This window comes from Arctopsyche grandis, chromosome 2, assembly GCF_051622035.1.
Source record: "Arctopsyche grandis isolate Sample6627 chromosome 2, ASM5162203v2, whole genome shotgun sequence".
Taxonomy (NCBI): Eukaryota; Metazoa; Arthropoda; class Insecta; order Trichoptera; family Hydropsychidae; genus Arctopsyche; species Arctopsyche grandis.
In genome coordinates, this window is record NC_135356.1 from 11,873,260 (window position 1) to 11,895,310 (window position 22,051).

The 22,051-nt window shown below is 35.1% G+C and overlaps 2 protein-coding genes across 4 annotated transcripts; one reads left to right on the forward strand and one right to left on the reverse strand.

Moving 5' to 3' along the window:
• Positions 1-4,604: 4,604 nt before the first annotated feature.
• On the reverse strand, positions 4,605-8,424 carry LOC143922653 (uncharacterized). Its single transcript, XM_077445988.1, has 3 exons — positions 8,249-8,424; positions 7,927-8,175; positions 4,605-7,815 (listed from the first exon to the last, which is right to left on the reverse strand). Exons 1-3 carry the CDS (start codon positions 8,354-8,356, stop codon positions 6,898-6,900), a joined length of 1,275 nt encoding a protein of 424 aa, XP_077302114.1. The 5' UTR covers positions 8,357-8,424; the 3' UTR covers positions 4,605-6,897.
• A 1,208-nt stretch (positions 8,425-9,632) lies between these two features.
• Positions 9,633-14,328, forward strand: LOC143920909 (uncharacterized). 3 transcript variants are annotated; one of them, XM_077443938.1, is made up of 5 exons: positions 9,633-9,993; positions 11,709-12,150; positions 12,233-12,367; positions 12,435-12,610; positions 13,659-14,328. In XM_077443938.1, exons 2-5 carry the CDS (start codon positions 12,102-12,104, stop codon positions 13,860-13,862), a joined length of 564 nt encoding a protein of 187 aa, XP_077300064.1. In that variant the 5' UTR covers positions 9,633-9,993; positions 11,709-12,101; the 3' UTR covers positions 13,863-14,328. The 3 variants fall into 3 exon arrangements, with proteins under 3 accessions (XP_077300064.1, XP_077300069.1, XP_077300079.1); XM_077443943.1 differs by lacking the exon at positions 12,233-12,367 and having other exon boundaries at positions 11,709-11,938; positions 12,435-12,665; XM_077443953.1 differs by lacking the exon at positions 9,633-9,993 and having other exon boundaries at positions 11,709-11,938; positions 12,435-12,665.
• The last annotated feature ends 7,723 nt before the right edge of the window (positions 14,329-22,051 follow it).

Here is a 22,051-nt window from a genome sequence, read left to right on the forward strand (position 1 = left end):
AAATCGAACCACTGGGACACTAGGGAAAAATATTGAAATTGTGGTCATTCCACGGCACCACTGGGACACAAAGGGTTAAGCAAATGTCACATTCGTATGGTTTTTATCCAATGTGATTTGTTTTGTTTATCGTGAGGTCCTATTGTTGATCAAACGACTTTTAACAAGTTTCACATTTATTCGATTTTTCCATTTTGACAGTCCCTTTGACAAAAAAGGGGCGAATGTATGGAAAGACATTCCATCCTTCTTATGATATTGAAAAAATTATTGAGGACATGAAATTACATAATTTTTGCGCCACGCATTGCTGCTCACAACCTCGTCGACAGATTTCGTGCTTCCCCTCGGGCCTTCTCGTAAAATTGATATACGGACATCCGAATGCCGTAGCGTGTTGTGAGTTTCTCAATTAGTAGCTGGTAGTCGTCCTGCGTATCCCGTGGAAGCCGGCTGACGAAGTTCATGGCCGCGCCACTCATTGCTGCACACAACCTCGTCGACAGATTTCGTGCTTCCCCTCGGGCCTTCATGTAGAATTGATACACAAACTTCCGATTGCCGTAGCGTGTTGTGAGTTACTCAATTATTAGCTGGTAGTCGTCCTGCGTATCCTGTGGAAGCCGGCAGACGAAGTTCATGGCCGCGCCACTCATTGCTGCACACAACCTCGTCGACAGATTTCGTGCTTCCCCTCGGGCCTTCATGTAGAATTGATACACAAACTTCCGATTGCCGTAGCGTGTTGTGAGTTACTCAATTATTAGCTGGTAGTCGTCCTGCGTATCCTGTGGAAGCCGGCAGACGAAGTTCATGGCCGCGCCACTCATTGCTGCACACAACCTCGTCGACAGATTTCGTGCTTCCCCTCGGGCTTTCTTGTAGAATTGATATACGGACTTCCGATTGCCGTAGCGTGTTGTGAGTTTCTCAATTAGTAGCTGGTAGTCGTCCTGCGTATCCTGTGGAAGCCGGCAGACGAAGTTCATGGCCGCGCCACTCATTGCTGCACACAACCTCGTCGACAGATTTCGTGCTTCCCCTCGGGCTTTCTTGTAGAATTGATATACGGACTTCCGATTGCCGTAGCGTGTTGTGAGTTTCTCAATTAGTAGCTGGTAGTCGTCCTGCGTATCCTGTGGAAGCCGGCAGACGAAGTTCATGGCCGCGCCACTCATTGCTGCACACAACCTCGTCGACAGATTTCGTGCTTCCCCTCGGGCTTTCTTGTAGAATTGATATACGGACTTCCGATTGCCGTAGCGTGTTGTGAGTTTCTCAATTAGTAGCTGGTAGTCGTCCTGCGTATCCTGTGGAAGCCGGCAGACGAAGTTCATGGCCGCGCCACTCATTGCTGCACACAACCTCGTCGACAGATTTCGTGCTCCCTCAAGTCGAGCTGTGAATCGGAATCTCGCCAGAAATTCCTCCGAGGAACCTGACCCATCGTATGTCGGGATTATTATTCTCGTCCAGGCCCCCGTTGCGTGGCATCTGATTGCTGCTTTCAGTGCTAGAAGCCATCGTTCCACTAGTCCATTTACCTGTGGGTGGTACGTCGTTGTCCTGTTGTGCTTCGTACCCAGCAGCTGGCTCAAGGCATTGAAAAGCTCACATTCGAACTGTCTCCTTTGATCAGTCGTAATCGTTTCTGGGCTTCCAAAACGGGCCAGCCCTACAACGAATGTTTTGCCTCTGTTTCCGCTTTTATGTCCGGGATTGGGATGGCTTCCGACCATCGTGTGTAGCGGTCCACACATGTCAAGATGTATGTGTGTCCATTGGATGGTGGTAATGGTCCCACTATGTCCACATGAGCATGAGCGAACCTTGATGTTGGCGTGGTGAAAATTCCTATCGGTGTCTGTGTATGACTCGTGGTTTTTGCTCTCTGGCAACTCGTACAGGTCCGTGTCTTGATCTTGACCTCGATCCATTTTACGATGTGTAGGTAAGAAGGAGACTTTGACGCCTGTCTCGCTCTCCTCCTTTTTTTCATTCAGCACTTAATACCGGTTTCTGGGGAGCTGTTGATATAGTTCTAAGTTAGAACAAAAATCTCTGCACCGGTGTCGACAACCATTTGACAACCGATCAACGGAATTGATAATTTATTAATAATTAAAATATTTAATTTTTTTGTATTAAAAATTCATCCGATCGCAATCATAATCATAATCTGTTAAGATGTATGCGGGATGCTTTGGATGTTTGAGACCGAAAGCAGATTGAGTCTTAAATAAAAACTAAGGAATGATTGGTTGTTTTATGATATCCTCAGACAGCAACCTCCTGACGTCAATCCTCAGGAATTTTCTCCTCCGGTTCCCAAGTGTTCTATCTCTAGATACTGTTTACTTTATCTACACACAGTATGTAGTAACAACAATATTCTGAAACAACTGGTTTCATGACTTTTTCGTTGAAATTTCGAAAACTCCGATTTTCCGCACGAAGTCCACTCCTAGCAGGACTTCGTCATGGATATCGGCCACGGCGAAATTTCACTTGATTATGATTATGATTTGCTCATGCACTTGATCTTGACCTCGATCCATTTTACGATGTGTAGGTAAGAAGGAGACTTTGACGCCTGTCTCGCTCTCCTCCTTTTTTTCGTTCAGCACTTAATACCGGTTTCTGGGGAGTTGTTGATATAGTTCTAAGTTAGAACAAAAATCTCTGCACCGGTGTCGACAACCATTTGACAACCGATCAACGGAATTGATAATTTATTAATAATTAAAATATTTAATTTTTTTGTATTAAAAATTCATCCGATCGCAATCATAATCATAATCTGTTAAGATGTATGCGGGATGCTTTGGATGTTTGAGACCGAAAGCAGATTGAGTCTTAAATAAAAACTAAGGAATGATTGGTTGTTTTATGATATCCTCAGACAGCAACCTCCTGACGTCAATCCTCAGGAATTTTCTCCTCCGGTTCCCAAGTGTTCTATCTCTAGATACTGTTTACTTTATCTACACACAGTATGTAGTAACAACAATATTCTGAAACAACTGGTTTCATGACTTTTTCGTTGAAATTTCGAAAACTCCGATTTTCCGCACGAAGTCCACTCCTAGCAGGACTTCGTCATGGATATCGGCCACGGCGAAATTTCACTTGATTATGATTATGATTTGCTCATGCACTTGATCTTGACCTCGATCCATTTTACGATGTGTAGGTAAGAAGGAGACTTTGACGCCTGTCTCGCTCTCCTCCTTTTTTTCGTTCAGCACTTAATACCGGTTTCTGGGGAGTTGTTGATATAGTTCTAAGTTAGAACAAAAATCTCTGCACCGGTGTCGACAACCATTTGACACGGTATGTCACCAATCGTTGCCCGCCAATGTAAGCTCGCTGGGTGGTCCTCTCTCGCCTTTGAATGCCGCCAAATGCAATGCATGGCACATGGCATTCTGTCCATGGCACGAAGTAGCTCAGCTGTCGTCAGATCTCTTCGGTCGCCGACTATTTCTATTTCTTCGTTGCTCTGCTCATCTCCGATTCCACTTGACTGACACCAATGTTGCGTGGACGTGAGGTGGGGGCTTCCAGAATCGGAGAGAAAGACGCAGGAAGTTGTAGTAGCGGTTTATTGGTCTGCTCTCGTTGGCGCTCCAGGTCGGAATGCTTTCCAGACCGAGAGCGCCCCATATTTATACCCGTTGGGCACAATACACATACATGTAAACTATTGGTCGATGAGTGGGGCGATCCCATTGGCCGTTACATACGGCTTATTCATTAGGCGAGGACATTTTGGCGCGAGCGAGAGATCAGGTGATCAGCGCTCGTAAGCCATTGGTCCACGAGCACCACCCACCTAATCTCTACGTTACATTATCAATAATAATTTCAGGTTCGTTGTCAAAATCATATAAAGAGTTATTACTTGGGAATTGATTATTATCGATTCATTCATTTTCAGAATCAGTAGAGCTGCAGAATTATTAATAATTAAAAATATATTTAATTTTTTTGAAAAAAAAAAACTCATGCGATCGCAATCATAATCACAATCTGTTAAAATCTATGCGGGATGCGTTGGATAATGTAATACATACAAGACGGTTTTTTTTAAAACCAGTGTAATCAGATTATTTTTACAAACCTCATTTACGTTTACGATGAAAAAGTCACCGGTTTTTTTCCATGCTTATTTTTGAGAAAAAATTCCTACGGAATTTTATTTCTATGCAATATTAATTGCTGCTTTTATTAAAAATATTATTTTTCACTCATCTCAAACGAATGAAATTACCAAATTTAATGTACAATTTATTTTATTGTTCAATTATTTTTGTAAAATTTCAAAAGTTTCATAACAACTGACCAACATCTGATTTGTGTTTATCCACATTGTTATAACCTTTTGATTTGGAAATTATTTTTAAAGTTTATATAATAAATAGTTATTATTATTATAATTACTGACCTTTTGATCATTTTATATTTTACAAATTACTATTTAACATATGTACATATGTATGTGCTTAGTTGTAATAAAAAATGTTCTTCATGTAATTTTTATTTATTTATTTATTGATCTTTAAGTGGAATTGTATATGAAAAATAAACAAAATGTTAATAATTAATTGTGTTTCTTTATTGTTGATAATATTCCCACACACTTTGGTATTTTTATTGTAAATTATACATATATGTAGGTTCTGTTATATCCTCCTCCCATAATATATAAAATAATTTTTGTCTCTTTTTATAAGATCTTCACAAAGATTATTACACAAAGGCTGAAGAATATCCTCAATGAAAACCAACCGACAGAACAGGCAGGGTTTAGGGCAAATTTCAGGACAATGGACCATCTCCAAGTAATATAAAGTTTTTTTCGGACATATGTCGAGCACCAAGCGTCAAATACAACTGATACTAAAATTATTTAGGATTGTCTGTGGACAACCGTCACTTGACAACAATATAACACCTAAAGCCACTTCTATTAATATTACATTTCTCTGGCGCAACCCCATGAATATCTTGTCTTTCTTACATGCTGAAATTCAAACAGTCAAAATTCAATCGAAATGAGCATGCAGCGGCGTAATTTGCAACCATTTGTAGCAAACCCCTTTCCATGTTCAAATAGGCTATACAATACAAAATTATTTAGAACTAATTAACAGAACAAAATTATTTACAACTAGTAACACTAGTGGGGTTTTTGCCTCATGTGAATTTTTCACTAGTGGAAGTTTTTATCTTGCCAACAAGATATTTATTTATTTATTAAAATAGGCACACATACAGAATAAAATATAAAAAGAAAGTTGTATGGTGAGACAAAAAATAATAATAAACACAAATAAAAATATAATATTCCATTTACAGTGAGCACCACATGGTAATATAAAAAAGTAAAATTACAAAAACATCAAGATTTTAAAAAAAGAAACAGATAAAGTAAAAGAGAAAAAGATAGACAAAGAAGGTGAAGAAGCAAATCAACCACAGATTATTTTCTTCACCTTTGTCCTAAAAATACTAAAAGAGTCACTAAAGAGGTTGGTACAATCATCTAAGCCAGTGCTTCCCAAATTGGGGGTCGCGACCCCCTGGGGGGGGCAGTAGGATTTCTCGCGGGGGCCGTGAAAATATTCAGTAGACAGTACAAATATTCATTTATGAATATTTTTCCACATTACATATTTAGGGAATGTATATATATATATTTAAGGAAATATTTCCCAAACTTGAATGAGGATGAAAGGTACAATTGGATAATAACACAATTTGCCAAGTCCTTAAAATATGATCATATTACGTGGACAGCCCAAGAAGAGTTGATCGATATCAGCTGAAATAATTTGCTTGAAGTGGAATTAAATGAATAAAGTATTTCAAAATTTTGGTTAAGGCGACAGCAAGAATATCCTGCTATTGGAAAAGAAGCCCTGGTAACTCTTATTCCTTTCGCGACTACGTACCTATGCGAAACAACATTTTCGTCATTATATTAAAAAATAAGCAAAGGTCATGCCTTTCCACGGAAACTTTGGAAGATTCTGACATTGAACCCGATATCGATTTGTTATGTAAAAACATGCGACCTCAACTATCGCATTAAATTGTTTCATGTGTGCATAGTTTTTATTTAAAAAAAATGTTTTTAAGCAAGTTCCTATAATTTTGTGTTGAATATAAATATGTGTATTATAATTGTAATAATTACTGCCAAATAAACCTTTTAACTAGAAAAAAAATTTTTAGGGGCCGGGAATTAATTATTTCTGATTTAGGGGGTCGGGACATGAAAGTAATTGGGAAGCACTGATCTAAGCTATCGTAAATACGGCACATACGAACGATTGCACTATTGAAAGAAATGTTGCTTTGACAAATTGGTGGATAAAAAAGATTAGTGCATCTGGTGAATCGGGCATTAACGTTAAAGTTAGTCTCATTTAAAACATGTGTCAAGAGTACCATTAGCAATCTTGTATAATATTAAAAAATCAGAAACCCTTCTGCGCTGAGACAAACTTGCAATATGGAAAAAAGAAAGTCTGTCATTATAAGATGGTAACAGTTTTTAAGACCAGTCTTATAGGATAAATGACGCAAAAAACGCTTCTGGATTGTTTCTAAATGCTCAATATGAGTTTGGTAATAAGGAGACCAAATGATTGAGGCATACTTCACATTACTACGAACCAAACTAATAAATTTGTGAGCAAATGATCAAAAACAAAATAAGATTTTAAAAATTAAACTAAATAAAAGTTTTTTTCATATGTAGAAGATGACTTTTTCGAGCAAAAAAAGATTTGAAGCAAAAAAAATCACATAATTTATACAACTTTTTACGTATGAGATCTTTCATGTCTCAAAAGAAGAGATTTGTTAGCAAACGATTTGAAACAAATATTACATTTGTGTGGCTTTTCCCCCAGTGTGAGATTTCATATGTACAACAAGATGACTTTTTAGAGAATATGATTTTAAACAAATATCACATTTATGTGGTTTTTCGTTGGTATGGGATCTTTCATGTCTTAAAAGGTCATAGTTCCGAGCAAATGATTTGAAACAAATATTACATTTATGGGATTTTACCCCAGTGTGAGCTATCATGTGTGAAACAAGACCATTTTTTCGAGTAAACGATTTAAAGCAAATATTACATTTGTGCAGCTTTTCCCCAGTGTGAGATTTCAAATGGTCAAAGAGACTACTTTTTAGAGAATATGATTTTAAACAGATATCACATTTATATGGTTTTTCTCCAGTATGAGATCGTTCATGTCTCAAGAGTAAAGACTTTTGAGCAAACGATCTGAAACAAATGTCACATTTATGCGGCTTAACCCCAGTGTGATATTTCATGTGCGCGCCAAGATAGCGTTTTAGAGCAAACGATCTGAAACAAACAGCACATCTGTGCGAATTTTCCTCAGTGTGAGATTTCACATGTGCAACAAGATTGTTTTTTAGGGAAAACGATTTGAAACAAATATTACATTTGTGTGGCTTTTCCCCAGTGTGAGATTTCACGTGAACAACAAGATGACTTTTTAACGAATATGATTTAAAACAAATATCACATTTATATGGTTTGTCCCCAGTGTGAGATTTAATATGTGCAACGAGATTTCTTTTCCGAGTAAATGATTTAAAACAAATATTACATTCATGTGGATTTATCCTAGAGTGGGATTCTATGTCATTACACATATTTTGAATGTTAATCTGATGGTCCATTCCAGATTGTGCGGAATGTGGAATTTCAATATCGTCCACCATTTCTGTTATATAGTTGCCCAAAATAAACTTTTCTCTGTTTTTCTGTAAAATAAGACAAACGTCATACAATATTAAACGTTTGAGACACTTTAAAAGCACAGTTAGAGTTAACTTGGGCGCTAAATTTACATTTTCTATAAAACAGATATTTACCTCAGAATCATTAGTCATATTGTCAACGATTGAATCGCAAATGTTTGATGGAGAAATTACATCCATTTCATCTTTCCATGTCAAATCTTCAAGTAAAACTTCTTCCGTCTTAATTTGCACACGTTCAACTAACCTCAGCTTCGCCGTTTCGATACTTTGAATACAAACGTTTCGGAAAGTGTTAAATAATTCCAGATTTTTGACACACACCAAGCATATCGTATCTGGAAAATTGTCACCTTTCTCAACCTGCAAATGAGAATGATAACAACGAATGGTAACGAATTTTAATAGCAATGGATTAAAAATGCCCATAACGGACCGGCATCTGACAGCACTTCTGAATGCGCTGAACCAGTGGATGAGGGTCGTCATAGATGGAGACGGAAGAATCGAGTGGAGCAGAGCACAGACAAAGTCTGCACTCCATGGTGTCGTAAATACAAATGTCCAAGTGACAACTGACCCGAGACGTCAAGACCAACTTTTTTTTATGTTGACAATACTTCAACACCAGTAGCAAAATGAGTGACAATTGGACAAAAGCTAAATTTACTGATAAGTAGTATATAGAAAAAAATGTTCATTTTAATAAAGAAATCATCAAAGATATTTTAATTGTATACTTCATTGTGTATTGTTGTAGAAATATTTAGTACAGGGATGTCATTTCAGTTTTTTCCAGGAGGGAGGGCAATTGTTGACTAATTTGTGATTATTTTTTGTCAAAATGGTCATTATTATATTATTTATCTTCAACATAAATAACAAGTAGACAGTATAAAAATTTGACGTACATTCGCCAAAACTTACTGCAATGCCTGATGGATAAAATTGTCTATCCAGATCGTATTAAATTTGTAGTGTTACGTACACTCGGATTAGGCCGAGTAAGTGCGATCGGATTAGGCCAAGTAGCATCCCAGAGACTGTGTGACCGTTGTAATTGGTTTCGAGGATTATCTCCCCTGAATGCATTAGCGGGGGTAGCAGTAACTCGGTCGCAGTCCGGTAGAGTTCTCAGAATCCACAGCGATAGCGTGGGAAACTTCCGTGGCACATCCAGTACGTGACCATAACAATAGGTAAACAAATCGGACGTCGAAGATGCTCTGAGAGACCTGCCCCTTATAAGGCGGTATTTAGGCGATATCAAGACATTTTGGACGGAGAACTGGCAGTGCGTGTACATATCTCCTTAATCATCAATAAATGCTGTGACACGACTTTGGCCTTTTACTTGGATCCGCCACTCACCCCTACGCAACAGTAGTGATACCAGCCAAAGAGTAATATTGGTCATTCGTCAAAATAAAACTTGCCATTTCACATTAATACTCACCGTTTATGTTTAGAGACTGACCATTTATTATTTATACTGACCTTTTTTATTATTATATTAACAAAAATAGACTAAAATTCTAAGTGCTTAGATGTTTTTAATATGTAATATTTGAAAAAAAGACGTATATCAATTTACGGTTCGGTGATTACTGGTCACAAAGTCACTAAAATCTCTATAACGGAACATCTGGCAGCCGAAAAGTCCATCATACTAACGAGAACTTGAATGCCAAAGATTGTGTATTCGCAATTTTCATGGCAAAAATTGTCTTTATGACCACGGCAAAGTGACGAATAGTCCAATTACCCAATTTACGAATTACGATTTATGTCGTATTATGAGAACGTTGGCTGCAGTGACTAGCATCAATTTGACAGCTGCTTTGGAGTACATATTACACTTATTTGACGTTAAATGTCAGAGCGATTTTTGAACCGTGGCCAGTGCGACGATTCAGATTTTACACACCTTAAGAACTTAACGCAAAAGTCTTAAAATGATTTACGTATTTCCTAAAATTTTTGTCTGTTTTCTGTTTTTGAACAAACAAACAAAACTTATTAAATTGTATTCACAATTATTGGGGTCCAGATTTCAGGTCCATTTACGAACGAGATGGTCACGCCATATTTATTGAACACTAGTTGTTTTACCCGGCTTCGCTCACTATTTGTAATATAAACGGCGTAAACATGGCGAATCTAATTTATTTATTTATACAGGTAAAAACCCATTTAAGAAAATAACATAATAAAAACATATTATACATATAATGGGGGATGAACGAATGAGACGACTGGCATGTTAATGCACGTGTTTTATTTATGACAGCTGAAGGCAGAGTGAGGTGGCCAGCTCCGAACATAATCGAGTTGGTCCCCACTCGCAGGAAGGTGACCAAACTCGACCATGTCGTATAGCGAGCCGCCACATCATAATGAAATCTTATAATATAAAAATAACAATGAAAGAAAAAAGAATAAAAACATTTAATGAAATCTTATAATATAAAATTAATAATGAAAGAAATAAAGAAAATCAGAAAATATGGTAAAAATTCAGGAAACACAATATTTTGAATGGATTCTATAAACCAGGGTTTCCCAAACTTTTTCTGCAATGGAAATTTTAACGGAACACTAACTTTTTAGGTTGAGTAATTTCTACTAGTAAAAATAATTTTTTGTTTTATTAAAACACATTATTTATTTAGTAATTACTTTAAGATATAAAACTATAATATAATATAAACATAAAAATGTGAATAAATAAATATCTGGTGTGGCGTCGAGCCTGTTCCTTCACTTTGACTTCGTTCCATAATAAAAAAATCCCGCTTCGCATAAATTCGTTGTAGAAAACGGAAGTGAAACAATAATAGCTTGTTTTGAAAAATTGGGGTACTCTTCTGACAAACTCACCCAGAAATCATTTAAAGGCTGATCTTTGTATTTTTTATGTTTCAAATCGAAGTCACTAATTATATCAATTACATTTTCATAGTCACTTGCGCTTAAGCCTACTGGTTTAGCTGTCACGGAAAATGGATTCCGAACCCAGAACTCGTCCTCTGGAAAATATTGCAAACGAGTTGTTTTCAAGGTACATATGTAACATAGTGATCTAAAAATACTTTGGAAACTTCTTCATCTACTTTAAAATTTAACTTAAACATCAGTGGAGATTGATCATCACTCGCCTTTCAATATGAATAACTTTAAATGTGTTGCAGTGTATAAAACCTTTCCAAATTGTCACGGAGCACTGGTGTTCCTCGGAACATAGTTTGCGAAACGTTTCTACACAAGGAATGTACATATACATACATTCAAATAATTTTTATTTTTTAAATTGTTTTAAATTACGCCAACTGGCACGCATGTAAAATAAACAAAAAGTAATGTGAATATGAGTCGTGTAGTATTAATACCGTCTATAATGGTTTTTGAACAAATTTTCAAAACTCAATACAAATCATCCGTATTTCCCAGGTATGAAGACGGAGATGAGTTGTGTTATGAAGAGGGAGTAGACATATTGGGGAGTTTGCATTGGATCTGCTGAAATGGAAGAAGTAGGTGTGGAATTATGACCATTGATTGGTTAATGTATGGGACTTATTTAAAGTGCCCATTTGAGCCTCAAACAAAACTTCACCAATTAGTTTTTCTGCCATGATTCGTTGCATTTTGGTTCCCGTTTGGTTTCATTTAACTTCCCGTAATACATTGCCAACATGTTTGGCGTAAAAATCGTGGCGATCTTCTTTACACTTAAAATGTTCTTTAACTGTCTTCAGTACATCAGTGACCAGTGCTGTATTAGAATAAGGTCGTTTAGGTGGTCTTGTTCTTGTGTGGGGCATAGATGTCGATGCTGGAGAGTTTACAGTAAGGTCCCCTCCTGCAATATTTTTGTTTATATTTGTTCTCTTCAGTTTCAGTAAACGACAGAAGAATGGAGAAGCATAGCAAAGGATTTTGAAGAAAATTGGAATTTCCCGCACTGTCTCGGCAGCTTGGATGGATAACATGTTAACCGTTTGCCTGCGGCCGTCTTCTATGGATGCTTTGGGCGACAAGTCTGTAGCGCGGCTGTCTTCCATAGAATTTCTGAACTTTGCACGGGATTTTGAGGCTTATATGCGCCTATTTCAACCGTTTTAAGGTTCAAAATTGGTTGAATATATTACTGAGAGTTGAATGCCATCTATTCAATTTGCTTAAAATGAATATACACCAGTCAAAATTAGTTTTTTGTGGAACCATACTGAAACCTCGTTTATGTGACGTCACGTCTTCATACAATTGAGACGATACCTCTCAATTTTATGAACAATGATTATTTGACAATTAAGCCAAAACTACGAGATATATTATGTATTTTATTGTTTAAAATAATACTTTATGTGTTAATTAACATATCTGGTTACTTGAGTAAATATTAAAATCTGTATTTAAGGTCGAAAACTCGATTGCCAAATTCGCGAAAAAGGTGCCGCCGCGTACAGGGCTTGTTCGCTATTATATTGCCGCGGGCAAAGGGTTAATATTATTCTCCCGAGTGGAAGTGGTTCGCAATTTTATAACTACAAAGGTCGCCACAGTCTAGTGTAAATGGCATTAGTGGATGCAAATTGTACATTTATCATGTGTAATTTCAGAACTAATGGAAGATTTTCGGACGGAGGAGTTCTACAACACACTTATTTTTGTTGAAAGACTTCAGAACAACTCCTTGAACATCCCGGATAAAGAGACAGTAAACCATACTTCTACCCAGGCGAATGAACAGAATTTGGTACGATGTCAGGTGACCTGTACGCTCTTCGACCTCAAGGTGAATCTTCCTACACACGTTACGGTCTGCGTCAACATCACGGTAGACCTCTCAGGTATTCCGGAGCGTATGTAGCCCCCTCTATAGTTAACTTGGGCGCTAAATTTATATTTTCTATAAAACGAATATTTACCTCATCTTTCCATTTAAAATCTTCAAGTAAAACTTCTTCCGTCTTAATTTGCACACGTTCAACTAACCTCAGCTTCGCCGTTTCGTTACTTTGAATACAAACGTTTCGGAAAGTGTTAATTAATTCTAGATTTTTGACACACCTCAAGCATATCGTATCTGGCAAATTGTCACCTTTCTCAACCTGCAAATGAGGATGATAACAACGAATGGTAACGAATTTTAATAGCAATGGATTAAAAATGCCCATAACGGACCGGCATCTGACAGCACTTCTGAATGCGCTGAACCAGTGGATGAGGGTCGTCATAGATGGAGACGGAAGAATCGAGTGGAGCAGAGCACAGACAAAGTCTGCACTCCATGCTGTTGTAAATACAAATGTCCAAGTGACAACTGACCCGAGACGTCAAGACAAACTTTTTTTTATGTTGACAATACCTCAACACCAGTAGCAAAATGAGTGACAATTGGGCAAAGCTAAATTTACTGATAAGTAGATATATAGAATAAAAAAATTTAATAAAGAAATCATCAAAGTTATTTTAATTGTATACTTCATTGTTTTTTGTTGTAGAAATACCTAGTACAGGGATGTCATTTCAGCTTTTTCCAGGGGGGAGGGGCAGAATTTGACTAATTTGTGATTATTTTTTAGTAAAATGGTCATTATTATATTATCTATCTTCAACATAAATAACAAGTGGAATAACTGCAATGCCTGTTGGATGAAATTGTCTATCCAGATCGTATTAACCTTGTAGTGATACCAGCCAAAAAGTAATATTGGCCATTCTTCAAAATAAAACTTACCATTTAACATTAATACTCACCGTTTATGTTTGGAGACTGACCATTTATTATTGGTTGTGGCTATTTGCAGGTACTATATCTGTGAATTATTGGCTATTTGCAGGTACCATATCTGCGAATTATTGGCTATTTGCATGTACTATATCTGCGAAAGGCGCAAAGCCTTCCCCATAAGACTGCGCCCCATAAGGCTGCGCCCGATAAGGCTGCGCCCCATAAAGCTGCGCCCCCTTTTGGGCCCCATGGGGCTGTGCCCCCTTCGGGGCCCCATAAGGCTGCGGGCCCTTCGGGGCCCCACGGGGGGTGAATCCATTGAATCGAAAAAAAACAAATCGGCGCCTATGGATCGAAAAAAATCGAATCACGTGTTCGATGACGTCACCGATATACGGACGACGACGAAGGATACTTACATACATACATACATACATACAAAGTCTCTTTCCAAATTATATATTAGAAGATAAGAAGATATATAAAAACGGACTGTCGCTAAATATATATATTTGTATATTTTTATGTTTGTATATATGTGACGGACGATCAACCGTCAACCGGTATGGGGAACAAATTTTTTTTTTTTCATATTTTTCTATTTTGAGTTGGTTTTTAAGCTCTTTTTCCTATTATGCTTTAGATTAACACTAGAATAATATAATACTGTGATTACTAACCAAATTAAATTAAAATTGTAAAATAGAAAATGATCAGTAGCTATTAAAATAGATATAAGATGTATTGTGAACATAATTTCGTAATAATAAAAAGCATTTAAAAATCAAAAAATATCTTTCATTTTTTCAGTTTTTTCATTTTTTTCATTTTTTTCATTTTTTCAGTTTTTCAGTTTCCCAGTTTTTTCAGGTCCCGGGGTGCCGAAGGCATTGGGGGCGCTGGGGGCGCCGGAGGCGTCGGCGGCGCTGGAGTATTCCAAATTCGCAAGATATACTGCTCCATCGACGGTTAATTCAAGGCTGAAATTGTCATTGTATAATAATTAGAATAGAAACGGTGAGTACTAAGAAAAGTGATTGAGATGACTCACATGTGTCCCTTCAAAAGTATAAATATTGTTCCTTGTTCTGAGATCTGTATTCCCTTTTACCTATTTGAATTCAATATACAATTAATTTAGTACAATTCATGTGTAAAATATTGATACTTATATTATTTGCATACTATGGTGCATATTCCTTCGTCGTACGACATCCTATGATAGATCCTTAAACGTTGAAACCAGAATGAATTATTGAATATCTGTTTTTATTATAATCAGGAAAACAAAAGCCGGTTTTTAATTATTTTTTTAATTTTAATTGAAATTGTTCTATTTATATCTACAATATACGAGTAGGATTCGATCCGTGAAAGAACTTGTGGCAATGATAGCTAATGACTCGTTCAGTGCTGATAAGTCACGTTAAGTTAACGAAATTGGTGACGACGTTTAACAAAGTACAAACTTTAACCATCAAAGTTGCCAGTCCCGCGTTCCGAAATGCAGTCTGTAAATCCTGGTTTACAAAGAATTTTTTAAAATCTAACTAATGGGTACATGGATACAAAATACGTAGCTGCAAACATCGTATGCATCGTTTCCGCAATCCTAGGATTCCCCCACAAGTACATACATGGATATGTGAGAAATGGATAATTGAATTATTAGTCACAAAGACAATTTTTGCCATTAAAATCGCGAATACACAATATACGGCACTCAAGTTCTCGTTAGTATGATAGTTATAGTTAGTATGATAGACTTTTCGGCTGCCAGATGTTCCGTCATAGAGATTTTAGTGACTTTGTGACCAGTAATCACCGAGACGAGAAATGATAGATACAGAGCCAAAAAGCTAAGAATAACATTTTAAACTTTTCAATTCTCCCACTTAAATACAAAAACAGAAAGAATTTTTACTTTAAAAACGATGGCAAGACGGAATTTTAAGGTGTCATATAAAGAGTTGGGTGAAATTTTAAAGAAAAATAAGATTCAAATTAATTTTAAGCCATGCTTGTGCGATGACGAGTAATTTCATCGGGCGTTATCTCTATAAATATAATACATTAATAATGAAATAATACTCGCTGAATTAATAAAATCACATACTATAAAAGTTATAATCGCCCAGGCTGGAAATTGAATCTTTGGCTGTCGAATACATTACATATGCTGTCGGTTTTTCCCCGAACATGTATTTACATATATGTACACTCATTCAAATGGTTCGGTGATTATTATTGGTCACAAAGTTATTAAAATCTCTATAACGGAACATCTTTCAGCCGAAAAGTCCATCGTACTAACGATGACTATCATACTAACCCGTGTAAGTATATACGCGAGAAGGGGCTTTCAACACAGTCAATATTACTAACAGTATCCAGTTATATTATAGTCCAGTAGTTTTTAACCGGTGCAACGCAAAAAAAATGATAAAAACAGAAAATCCGCGAAATAGTAAAAATAGGATTCGTTCGTTTCATAAATTAAAACAAAATAGTGAATCAATATCTATGCTGCAAATAACTAGCGAGCGTACGACAGGACAAGATGTTTATAATAAAATTATGTTTCTTCATATTTAGAACAATTTAAAATATCATAGGAGTTACATATGTATGTGTACGGATGGTGCTCCGTCAATGGTTAGGGTTATTTAAAGTATTTGTTACCCTTGGTCTCTTGCAAAGACAATAAGCCCTAATATTATATCTTCGCACAGTTTTTTTTTATTAAATAGAGAATCATCTAGTTAAAAAAAAACCAGCATCACTGAAACTTATACTAGATAAATTTCATCAAATCGAGACCGTTAAAAACACACATTTTTTAAAAAACTTTGCATTGTTATGGAAGCTACATAAGTACAAATGTTTGCCTTTTCACATTCGAGTCAGGTGGTAGGGGTAAAGTTGTATGCCTTCATAAAACTTTGAATGAATTGTTTATCTTTTTCCGAAATTAAGGTATGAATGCTTTTGTAAAATATCTCCAGAATAATGATTAGTGTGCTAAAAATGCATATTTATTAGGTATTTTTAATTTCTTTAATAACGTTAGCACAAGCGTTCAAAAGTCCTGTTCTTTTTATTAATAAATAAAAACTATGAAAAAATACGCGTTTTCTTGAATACACATACTATTACGTACAAATTGGTAGATGTCCCGTTTTGAGGACAAAAATAAATCGTCACATTAATCATATCTGCATACATAGATAACGTTTATACATACAAACTGCTTCTTTTGGAAATACAATATAAACATTGAAATTGTTCATAATTTATACCATCTCCTACTCGTCCCCTACGAGCAGACATCGTTTATGGCCCGTGCGAATTCCTCCCTATCATGGGCAAGCCGAAACAATTTTTCGAGTCCGAGTCCCATCCATGACCTGAATTTGGGTCTCTTGTTATGTGGTAGGATCTTACAACCTATGTATATACTTATGTATAATACCCTTTAACCTTAAGTTTGAACATCTGTTTCTAATTTAACTACTTATGATGTAATCTCTTAAAGCTATCCCTCATTAATTATGAGACTTTCAATATCTCTATTGCTTCCATCCTGTACAATCAACTATTCTGTTCAATCCTATCTACTTAACTTTTATCTATTATAATTTATGCGAGTTTCTAACACGATTGCTATATAAGACGACACAGTTAATGACCTGTTGAAATACAAAGTATTACTTTTAATAATCTTTATTGCTATAGCTGCATTTTGTCCCACGATACGTGTAAACCCTAAAATATTATTATCTCTATTTATCTCTATGATAAATTGTGTTTCTACTCAAAATGTCTCGATACTCTCAAAGGATACATAAATCAAATATTAAAACTGTCTTACACACGGATGTTGCTCTGTATCATAATCACTTTGTTATTTACCAAAATTCTGTGATTGGTTAAAGCTTATCATTCTTTTGTGTATAAATGCTCATGTTAGATCTATTGAACCTCACTTAATAATTAAACTGCCTTACTAGTAACTTGTGGTAGGACATCGAGACTAGTAACTTGTAATACAAACTTGTATATTAGTCTTGTTTATATTTACTGCTAATTAAAGAATATAATCATTTGACAAAATCTGTGACTATAATATTCTACACCATCTCCTACTTGTCCCCGTAACACTCTGGACTTGACCCAGCCGGGTAGCATCGGCCTACATATGACTTAAAACCCGGATTCTGGGTATGTATTTAAAATTTCGATGGTTAACGTAAAAATTCAAAATGAGTTTCAGTCGATACGTTGAAAATATCCAAATATGTGTTATTTATGTACATGATTCATATATGTACATTTGTATGACCTTTATTTGCTCGAGAACTTGATTTTTTGACCTCTGAGCAAACTGGGAGCGATGGAAAGGTACCGAAAGCAATATAGCGTATGTACTGAAATTTGGCTAAATTTAGAATTTCACCCGTATACAGTGTACACATTTGCCTCTTCGAAAGCGAAGTAAGCTTTCGATTTTTATTATTATGTAGAATTTTGCCTTAGACTACTCAGACAATCGTTTCAACATTATCATATCTGATTTCGTTAACGGTAAGTACTTTATTTTAATTATTTCTTGTAATTCTCTTAAAAAAATCAGTTTTATTCTTGACCGAAAATAAGTATATGTAGTTTTCATTATATTTTTTGGAAAACTTCAAAATCCTATAATAATAATGATAGTAATAAAGGAACAAAATCACATATTTGCTAAATGTGCCGATAATATTGTATTCCTCAAAACGGGACATCTACCAATTTTTACGTAATAGTACATATGTGTATTCAAGAAAACGCGTATTTTTTCATAGTTTTTATTTATTAATAAAAAGAACAGGAATGTTGATGAAGAATGTTTTTCTGATGAACAAATTTTCTTAAGTATTACTGGGTTTGCTTTTAAATAAGAATGAAATTCTTGGCAGGATTTCTTAAAATTGATTTTAATTAACAACATCGCTTTAAGAACTACGACTTGCAATTGCGTATTTTCGGTCGTCCACAACTTGTTCATCTGTGAAAAGACTCTTTCTACGGCTGCATTAGTTCCGGGCAGGCATAAAATGTATTCAACAATTATACGATATATATATATATATATATATATATATATATATATATATATATATATATATATATATATATATCGTATAATTGTATATATATATATATATATACAGTGGCGGACTGGCCATACATGCGAACATGCCCGATGGCATGTGGGCCCCACTATCTGTTAGAAAATATGGGCCCACAGTAAAATTAAATAACTTTTTAACTATTTATAGGATATTGCAACTTTGGGACCTAAAGTTTGGGTATTTCAACAAAACAAATCTCTTACGATATATACAAACAACTAATACCTGCTTAACAGCCCAAGGATCGGTTAACTTTTTTTATTAGGCTCGAAATGTAAGTTTCAACATTTGCGTTGGCCCTTTTGCCGGGCCCATTTCCAACGTTAATATTATGTATATACCAATACCTATGTAACAACTAACTACTGAAATAAAAATGGAAATAAACAAATTTTCGTGAATAATATAAACAGAATTGCTTAAAACAATTTTGATAGGACGATTCATCATCAACCAGCGATTTTAATTTACTTCATACTTTCAAAATAACATTTGATTATACTTCGATGATATAGTAAGATTTAAATACACAATTTTAAACAGTTTCCGAATATAAAATCTATTCCTAATTTAGACACATCCATGTAAATAGAAATATAGGATAGGGGCCCCCTCAATTAACATTAATTGAAAATATTATGCATTTTTTTCAGGGACGTAATTTGGGGGGGCCATAGGGGGGCACTCGCCCCCCTAAACTAAGGAATAGTGTGAAATTAGAAAATATTATGAATTTAATGATTAATGAGATATTATGGATCTATGAATGCTACGTTTATTTCTTATGTATGTTACTTTTGGGTAACTAATAAAATAATCGCTGCTATGTGCTTTGAAGAGAAACAAACAAAACTTTATCTATTGTTATTACGTACATGTACATAGATAAAGTGAAAAGACAGTTGGTAAAAATTAAGTTAATTGATAGTTTTTTGATGACTCAGTTTGATGGTCGATTTATGTTGACCATGTGAAGATTTGTGGAAAAAAATTTTCCTTTTTTCGGCGGTTTTTTCTCTTTACATAATATTTTTTTATAATTACTATTTCAAAAATAAGCTTATTTTTTTCATATTTTATAACTCAATAAGGTGTATGCAAAGAATATTTTCCATTTGTATTCCGATATAAAAAAGATTTTTTGAAAAAAAATTCAATTTGACCAATCTTTGCCTGCCCCCCCCCCCCCAAGAAAACGCTGAAATGACGTCCCTGACGTGGTGGAAAGAAGAAAATTTTGTTATATGGGGGGGGGGGACAAATTTTTTTAACCCTGGGGGGGCCCCCTTTGACTCCTGGCATGCACTGGTTTCAACGTTTCAAGGATTTATCATTCAACGTCGCACGACGGAAGAATATGCACCGTATACAAAGAATATGCAAATAAGTATCAATACTTTTTTACACATAAATTGTACTAAATTAATTGTATATTGAATTCTATTAGGTGCCGGGAGTCCAAGTCTCACAACACGGAACAATATTTTTACTTTTGAAAGGACACATGTGAGTCATCTTAATCAATTTTCTTTGTGCTCACCGTATTTAGACTAATTATACGATGACAATTTCAGACTTGAATTAACCATCGATGGAGGAGTGTATCTAGTGAATTTGGAATACGGCATAAAAGTGGCAATTTCCGCTTGCGGAACCATGTCAGCCATGGAACATCCCAAAGGAAAAGTTTTCGAATACACATCGAAAGTAGAAATACAAGCTGCTAACAAAAGAGGCATTAGGTAAAACCAATCATGTGTGTATGGTCGTTTTAAAAAGTAATAGATATTGTTTCTAGCGTGTGCGAAACGTTTTAGATATGCAAAAATGTGGAAGAAAGGCGTGTCTTTCACTACCGATGACCGCGCCTTATATTCCTCAAATACATAGATAAAGTCGTGGGTTGGTCACATCCGAATTTTTTTAATAAAGTCAATGTATGTAATTGCAATTTTTATTTTAGGTGGATTGTTTCGATGAATAATTACTAGACGGTACAATCTATCATGACGGAATCAAAGTGATGTTTTTTTAATTTATTTATTGTATTTTATTTAATCTTAGAAATCTATGGATACGAACCGAAAATTTAAAGAATGTATTTTAAAGAATGTCCAAACTCTCAAAATAAAAACACCAATATGGGAGTATTTTTTGCGTGAAACATCGGGTGAGTTTTTGCAAAATGCAATTGAACGTTTTTGAAATATGAAAACATGCAATTGAACTTTTTTTCTTATACATTTAATCCCAGTGCTAGCACCGGGATCCCGGGATCGGAAATTCCCAGCACCGCAATCCCAGTGCTGAAGTAACCTTCCGGGACTGGAAGCACTAGTGTGTATATTTATGATCCATTGCGTGTGGCATTGTCTTCGATTAAACCACGACTGGATAAATTATCTAATAACAAAAAAGCTCATATGTATGTCTTATTTTTTTATTTTCATTTTTTATCTTTGTATATACATATTGTACTTCTTTGAATTCAATAAAATAAATTTTGCTACTAAGATTTTATTTTATTTTAATTTGTTTACAAGTTTTCAACCATATACACATATAACCCTTTAATTTTAAATATGATGCCGGTCCGTGAGAATTACTGAAAAATATATACTGGTCCGCCAGCTGAAAAAATTTGAGTAGCACTGCACCAGAGACGTTGAAAAATTTGTCAATTTCTGTAAACTCGCGATTTAATTATTCTTTCGCTTTTGGGATTCTGTTCCACTGAAATTCTTCTTTAAATTACTCATTAAAAAAAAAAAAATATATATATATATACATATATATATATATATATATATATATATATATATATATATATATATATATATATATATATATATATATATATATATATATATATATATTATCGCGAAAGATTTCTCAACTACAGAAATAACATTGGTTCATAGCATAGCAATGAGTTAATTTTTATATAAAACGATCAAACACGTTTCTGGAGTTAGTTTAATTATAATTAATCGCGATCCGATTCCAGAGCGTGTTCAAAATCAACTGACGAAAAATCTGAACGAACACACCGAAGTTGTGAAATTGACATATTTTGGTCGCGTTCGACGATTTATTAATGGAAAGACGTTGAATTTATATTGACAAAAGAGGTCGACTTTTATCCCATTATAAAACCGACATGCTTTTGACTTTTACGACGGTCTGAGATTATGATTTTGGTCCGAGATTTCAATTTTATTCAAGAAAATAGTACTTTGGAAAAAAATTAATCTTCATATTCAGTTGTAAAATTTTATTGATTTTCACGCCTCATTGAATTTTGTTTTATTGTTTTAGCACTAAAAAA